Source organism: Topomyia yanbarensis, chromosome 3 (assembly GCF_030247195.1).
Source record: "Topomyia yanbarensis strain Yona2022 chromosome 3, ASM3024719v1, whole genome shotgun sequence".
Classification (NCBI taxonomy): Eukaryota; Metazoa; Arthropoda; class Insecta; order Diptera; family Culicidae; genus Topomyia; species Topomyia yanbarensis.
This window is the reverse complement of record NC_080672.1, coordinates 33,479,825-33,487,448: the sequence shown is the minus strand read 5'-3', so window position 1 is coordinate 33,487,448 and position 7,624 is coordinate 33,479,825. Positions and strand designations below refer to the sequence as shown.

The 7,624-nt window shown below is 35.0% G+C and overlaps 1 protein-coding gene across 1 annotated transcript; it reads right to left on the bottom strand.

The window, feature by feature from the left end:
- Positions 1-734: 734 nt before the first annotated feature.
- Positions 735-1,643, bottom strand: LOC131686874 (sex-determining region Y protein-like). The gene has a single exon (XM_058970875.1). The coding sequence runs from the start codon at positions 1,641-1,643 to the stop codon at positions 735-737; it is 909 nt and encodes a 302-aa protein (XP_058826858.1).
- Positions 1,644-7,624: the final 5,981 nt, after the last annotated feature.

The window sequence follows — 7,624 nt, the reverse complement described above, 5'->3', positions numbered from 1 at the left end:
ATACGGTGAAGTGGAAATCGTAACAGAAAATACTTGGAGCAATTTCTTCCCAGGTCTCCGCAACGGAGCTTAGTTCTGTCACTAAGTTAGTGTCAGATTCTGATGAGACGAAATCGAAACGGAAATTCCATAACTAATTTAGTTATAGGTTTTGTGCTTTTCAAGCGCAAAACCGGTTTTAAACCATTTTCTCCTTAATGGAAAAAACATAGTTTCTACCAAAATTGTTCTCCACTAAAGCCTAGTGTATCTTGCATTGGCTTGCTAAGCCAAATCAAATGTTTCGTTTTCATTACCTATCAGCATAAAATGAGCTCCTTTTCTTACAGGACTTGACAAGGGATTTGCTCAAGAACACAAATTGTGTCTCTGTTTTTGGAAACTAGCGTCAATCCGGTGCTAGCTTAGTCCTGTCACTAAGTTACTAAGACTTCTGACCAGGCGTAGTTGAAAGCGCAAATTCTATAACTAAGTTAGTTAAAAGTATTATGCCAAGGTTTTGCTGTTTTATTGGTAGTTACTATAGTTCCGAAATCCGGAATCTTATCAAATACATTTTATATTTAGTAACTTAACACCAGTGAAAAATAATTGCCGTTTCGGATTTGTTAGAATCATTAAATTCCATTAAGTTAGGTACTATGGTTGTGCTTGTTTATTTCAAGCTAGCGAATAATGAAAAATCCACTTGTACATGATGTTGAACCAAATCTTAACAGATACTAAATGCAAAATTACTGATGATAAATTTTGTACCCATGCTCATTCGCTCCAGTATTTCCATCTCTTTTATGGAACTCCTCTCTGTCATGATATTCCTTCTCATCTTTGCGATGTTTCTTGAACTCGTGATGATTGTCGTCATATTTTCCATCCTCGGAGTGGCCCTTTCTGGACTTTTTCTTCTCCGAATGCGATTCTTCTTTATGGCCTCCCTTGGCAAACTCCCCAGCATCGTTGGAATGTTCCTTGTGAGAAGATCCGTACTTTTTAAAATGTCCGCTATGATCGGCGGTATCGTAGAATATTTGTTCTTTTTTGAACTCGTCCTTATGGTAGACGTTGTGGTAGCCCGTGGTTTTGGATCCTTTTTTGTGGTGCTTTTTTTCACTGTGACTTCCTCCCCGGGTTCGGTGAGCCTCATCGTGGTGATCCTTGTGGTAGGAATCTTCATCGTGATACGACTTTTTTCGATCTCCTTCATCAGCATACGATGTCGAATGATTCTCATTGCCGTAGCTACCTTTACTTCCTTTTTTTATTTGATGGTGAGAGTTGAAACCTTTACGATCTTGATCACCCTTCTTGGAATGGTGCCGTTCTTCAAAGGATTCATCCGATTCTGACGAGTGTTTCAAATCTTTTAAGTGTAGCAGCACCTTCGGTTCGTCTTCGTCACTATCTTCAACTCTACCCGTTTCTTTACTGCTCTCATCTGCTTGCTCTAAGTTCGTTTTCACTTCGATTGATTCACGTTTCTTCAACGATGGATACACTAGTCTCGATCGGGCCGGACTTAAATAAACTATCTGGCCGGGGCTGGAATCAAAACTTCGAAACACATACGAACTAGCCAGTGGTCGTTCGCTAGCACTCACTGTGATCAAGGTACAACCAAATATTAGCAATACCTTCCAGTTCATGTTTACTCTAGTTGACGCTGTTATGCGACGCAATTTCTCAACCAACTAACCAAGATCGAGCCACAATGGATAGTTTTATATTAAGGTCCGATTATGTTTACCGCGTTCCACCTGATTGGGCATTACCGCGTGTTGCCCGAGGTGGTCTCTTGAGTTACGCTCCAATGGTTCGCGATCAGCACGCGAAGCTGCTGTTGTGAGATTTGTCACTTCAACACCAAGAACCCGATAGATGCGTGGCTAAAACATAATATCTAACCGAACCTTTCAGCAGCACATGACCTTCTGCAAGTGCCATGGAAAATCATTGTCTGTCAGCCGCCTGCGTGAAGGTGTGAGGAAAATCGCCCTGGTCTTGAGGAAGTACGATGACTTTGCGATCGGAATTTAAAGAGACAATTTTATTCACGGTCTCAGTACCAAAGCTGTCCCGTCGCGTCAGTTGGAAACGGTTTTCAACAAAGGTTGCGACGGAAGCTTGGCACCGTAGAAAATTTTCTTTATTAATAATCTAAATTAAATCTATCGGAACCTAAAGCATTCTTACCTGAACGTTAAACTAGCTAAAATGAGATTGATAGAAAATTGAAATATAGTCATTAAAAATATAACAACAAATGTTATTTCGTTACAACAATGTTGCTACTGCCGTGCCCGGAGTTGTGAAGGGGGCCCGGACTTCGAACAGAAGGAATGATTCTGTCAAATATTATTTCAATAACAAATAACAAATGGCCTGCGTTAGGCCAAACAGAGCTGAGTGCCATAAATTTTTTCTAGTATTTTTCATGATAAAATGAATATTTAGATAACTTACCATTAACATAGCAAGTTAAGAAAGACTTATTTGCTTTCGTGTACTATTTGCGTTCCCAAAAATAAATAGTTGCGGGTATTGCAAGTGCTATGTTGAATGCGATAGCGTTTTTAGGGCATGTATCTCAAAATGGCGCTTGGTCCTCTTTTGCTTAACACAGGCCAATTTATTTAAAATTAAATCAGAGTTTAAATATTGGTATTAATTTCCTCCAATTTTTATCATTAAGTTAATCGTAAATTATATCATAAAAAAAACTTAGAACCCAAAAACGATTTTAACACGCAGTGGGCAAAAAGTCAAAATCGTTTTTTGTAAATTGTTTATTAAAAGACTAAAATTGATTTTCAATTTCATACTTTACTCCAATTATCTTATGAATTTTGACCGACTAATAAAAAAAATTCAGTATTTTTGAGTTTCGGGTTCTCGTAAATGATTTTGATTCGTATTCTACTAAACAATTCGAAACTTTGCATCTATGAATAGGTTTCAAAAAACAGTGTTTTTTGCTTGAGCTATACGATTAACGTAAAATCATTAGTCCAATTGCGATTTCCTATCTTTTTAGGACGATATGTGACTTCTATTTCTACTTATTTCAATCCGTCGTAACTGCTAAATAAATCACAAAAGAATCTATTAGAAGGAAGAAGAAAACTCAGTAATCTTTTAGAGTGCACAATTGGTCAAATAGGACATGAGAAACCAATTCTAAATAGCATTACAAAACAAGAAAGACCACGAAAATCCACCAATAAAACGATTCATAGTAATTTTTCGTGTTCACTTTGAAAAATATTATTTAAATACGAGAACCAGAAAGTTTTTTTTCCATTTTTCCATTTGTTTGACATTTCGTCGGAGAAATTCTAAATTCTTCCTATAATGTAGAGTTTCTGTTGTATTCAATGTTTTCTCTTTCCATTGTTTCATATTTGCATTTTTGTATTTTTTCCATTTCATCCAGGTTTATCATTCGTTCTATTTTCTCCATTTAATCTTATTTTGCCCCTTTTATGTATTTTGCCATATATTTTCCTTTTCTATTTCTACCATTTTTGCTTCTTTTTTAAAAGTTGTGTTTGTCCCATTTTCTTAATTATTTTCATCTTTTCATGTTTTTCTCATATCTTTTCTTTTATCTTTCGTTTTATTTGTTTCTTTTTCATGCGTTTGTTCAATTGGCTGCATTAAATTTATTTAGTTTATTTCACTAAACATTTGAATGGCTGGCGTCCAAAAGGGTTAGCCCCTTCAAATTCTTTCCCAAAATTGACATTTTTGCATTTTTTAATAGTTATAAGTAATCCACGTGGACTGTGGTTTGAGAAATTAGAAACTATTTTTTAGATTTTTTGCTATTAGCAGTCAAAGTTGACCATGGAGGTAACCCCAGTACTAGCTAGTGTCCAAAAGGGACTAACCCCACATTGTGTCTCATGGAAATTCGAGTTTTCTCGTTCGTTTTCTGAGGATTTAAGAAAAAGTAGTCGATTCGCGTTCAATAAATGTTATGTTGTAGCTCACATATCGGTGAACTCGATATAATATTGTTTTTAGATGGATCGTTGACGTTTCGGCCTAAACAGTCGTTCCTGAAGGTGAGTGCGGCTCAGATACTTGCTATGCATGGCTATTTTCTATCTAATATATATTTCTTGCTCGAATGTATATTAGTGAGCGTAATTTTTCGAAAATACAAGTAAAAGTGTCATGTTTCTACTATGAAAGTTGACCGAGCAATAAGGGATCAAGAAAAAACGGTACAGTATGGTCGGAAAATAAAAAAAAAATGAAATCCACTATTATCTTTCATTTAAAGTTATGGTGTCTTCCGCAAAGTTTCTGTATGACACTTAGCGCTTTGTTTGGTGGAACTTATTGGTTCAGAGTTCAGTTGCTAGGGCGACTAAAGCTATATAGAAATATGGTGTCTTCGAGAAAGTAGTAGGTCCTATCATTTTAAATATATCTTCTGAAGATGAAAACTTTGTTGGTCCTGTATGTTTCGAGATAGAGCATGTTCTAGTTAAAAGATTTATTTTCATATTAGGATTTCAAAAATGCGCCATATTTCAAAACATGTAAGACCTACAAAGTTAGCATCTTCAGAAGATATACTTATAATTACATGATATACAACTTTGTCTTAGACACCATCTTTCTTTCTTGTTCCTTTAAAAAGTTGATATCAGCGCCACCCTGGTGACTTAATTCCGAACTAATATGAAATGATCAGATGATGCGCTAGATTCCATACAAAAACTTCGCCAAAGATACCATAACTCTAAAACGAAAGATAAGGAAAGAACGTGTGAATTGTGGGTTACCCACTTTTGGACTCTAGGTACTTCCGAGGTTATCCCCTCGTACTACGAAAATGCTCGTGAATTGAAAGGTAGTTCATGTAATGATCTACTATTAAAAACGTGTATGTTAACAAAACAATGTTAATTTGGAAATACGGAAGTTTAATCCTGTAAAAAATAGAAAATGTGGGTTAGCCTCTTTTGGACGCCCGTCATTCATTTGTTTTCTATTATTTTTTTTTAATTTTTTTAAATTTTTCATTAAACCTATTTTAATATTTCTCTATCCGCCTTTTCCATATTTTTCATTTCAAGTTTGTTTAAAAACATCATTTTTCTATTTTTTCATTTTGATTTTTTCATGTTGTGAATTTTTCTGTTGTTTTTTTATCAGTTCTGAAATTTATGCTTTTCTTTTACAAAATTTCTTCAATATTTTCCTGTTCTTCTTTATTTTATGTTCCATTACCTGGATCCATTTCGTTAATTTCTATATTAAATAACTTTTTGGTGTCACGTTTTTATATTTTTTGTTGTTTAATTTTTCTTCCTTTTGCCGTTTTTCCTATTGTCAATGCTCATATCTTTTTTTCATTTTGATGTTTACCCGTTTTTCACTATTTTAACCATTTTGCAATAATTTTCTATTTTTTTAAATTTTTATCTAATTTCCTTTTTCATTTCTTCGCTTAATTGGATTTTTCAATTGTTCAATCTGTTTTGCCATTTTATTAAATTGTTTACATACTTACAAATTTTTCCACTTCTCCATTGCCTAAATTTTGTCCATATACTGTTCTTTCTTCGTTTAGAATTTTTGCTATTTTAGGATATTATTAGGTTTTTCACTATTTGCATATTATTAATCTTTTTTCCATTATTTGATGTCATTTTTTAAATTTCTCTTTTTGTATCATTTTATCTATTTACTTGTTTTTCCTGATTTGTTCCTTTTTTGTTTTTCTCTCTTCCAATTCTACCTCCATTAAATGTTTTATTTGTTTTTTTAGATTTATTACACTTCTATTTTCACGATTTGTGTAAGGTTTTAATTTAATATTGTACCAAATATATAAATGAACGACTCTCAAAAACACTTGAATTAGTTTTCCCCTAAACGAAAAAAGGCAGCTACACTATCGATCAAATGAGATATTGTATTTTTAGAAGTAGGCGATGTTGTAGTGCATCGACCTGGCCGAAAGTGTTGTTTCTTTAACAAATTCTAGGTGAAATAAGGCAAAAATCCGACCAAATCCATGTAATACCGACACTTGGATAAATATTAATAAATCGGCTACTTTCTACGCTTTTCTTTGCACGATATTCAACAAATTTGAAATCCCATCATTTACCTGCATGCAGAAAGATGCCGATTTTTTATTTTGTGATTTCAGTGATAAAAGTGTTGTTCAAGCAAGAGCAGCAACACAGAGAAATTTTGCTCGCATATAGCCTGAATCCGAACTACTTGCAGGCCATATTAAGGACATCATTAAAAGTGACCAAATCAACTATCACAGTAATGGCAACCGGAGGGAATAGGGGTGGATATTTTCAAGCATATGAAGCTATTAAAGTTCACACAGAATTATCTGGTTTGGCAGGCTTTCTGTACCTGTGGTTTGAAAAGCGGCATTTTTATTGCGACCGGGCCCGTCACCAAGGAAAATTACGTGAAAGTGCGAATGAAAAATCGTCTGGTATCTATCCAAGACGATTGTTAAACGCTATTTTTTTGCTGGATTTTGAATTCTGCCGTTACTGAAAAAGGACATGTGGTGGTATGACACCTACAAGGTTCAGGTGGCGCCTAAGGACAAGAACCCTCCCAACACACTAAAGCTCGGCCCAATCGTGGAATATTGGTCCATTGTCAAGCGGAACCTTAAAAACGACCCAAAACTGTGTAAGTAAACGGCACTGGCGAACAAAGTGGACGAGGTGGCTGTACAGAATTTGATGGCAATAGTTAAAAGATGCTCAAACGAAAGCTTAGCTGAATATTTCCTTGTATTTTATACTAATTGAATTTATGAAAAATGGCTTTTTAATAAGAAAAAATACTCATTCTTGTTTGATCAAATTTTGACCATAGACAGCGTCGGTGGTTGAGTAGTAAGCGTGACCGCCGCCGTAATATTTGGTTAGATCCACTAAAATATCAATTTTACAAATATATCAACAAATGATGAAAAGATTCATGGGTGAAGTCTATATGTTAGCTTTCAATCACTATTTGATACAATAAGACTTATCTAAACTTACCTGATTTCAGGTATACAATATCTCCATTTTTTGTCAATTTTTATATATTCAAATCACAACGCTTTCGTCGGTCAATTAACAGGTCAATCTTAAAGACACTCGATTTCGTCGGTCAAGTGCGCAATTTTGCAACTGTAAATTTTCTATAGGGAAGTGTCTAAAATAACATTTTTCATCTCTGGCGAAGCTAGAACAATATTGATTGATATCCAGGGCAGCGTGATTTACCCAATTCTTCACCACTCTCTACGTGTGCACCTTGCCAGGAAAGGAATTTTCCGAAAACGACAATATCTCCTCGTTATTCCAGTTTAGATTTGCACAATTCTCATACCGTATACAGTTCACGATTCCCATCTATCCACGTTTCCCCCGAAAACATTTCAAGTGTAAATTAAACATTTAGTACGCACCAGTTCATTTGCACCCACTTTGGGCTTAACTGAGGTTTTCACCCATGCTCTCAGAAAAACAGCTTCTGTGTCCTGACTTGCATATGTTAGTCTAGTTGGTCTTTATCCGGTCGCAGTCGTCCCACGTTGTCACTATACAGTCGTTAGAGGCAACAACATTTACCAGAGTGT

Excerpts from the sequence above, each read along its gene's own strand:
- LOC131686874 (XM_058970875.1), bottom strand. The coding sequence starts at position 1,643 with ATGAACTGGAAGGTATTGCTAATATTTGGTTGTACCTTGATCACAGTG.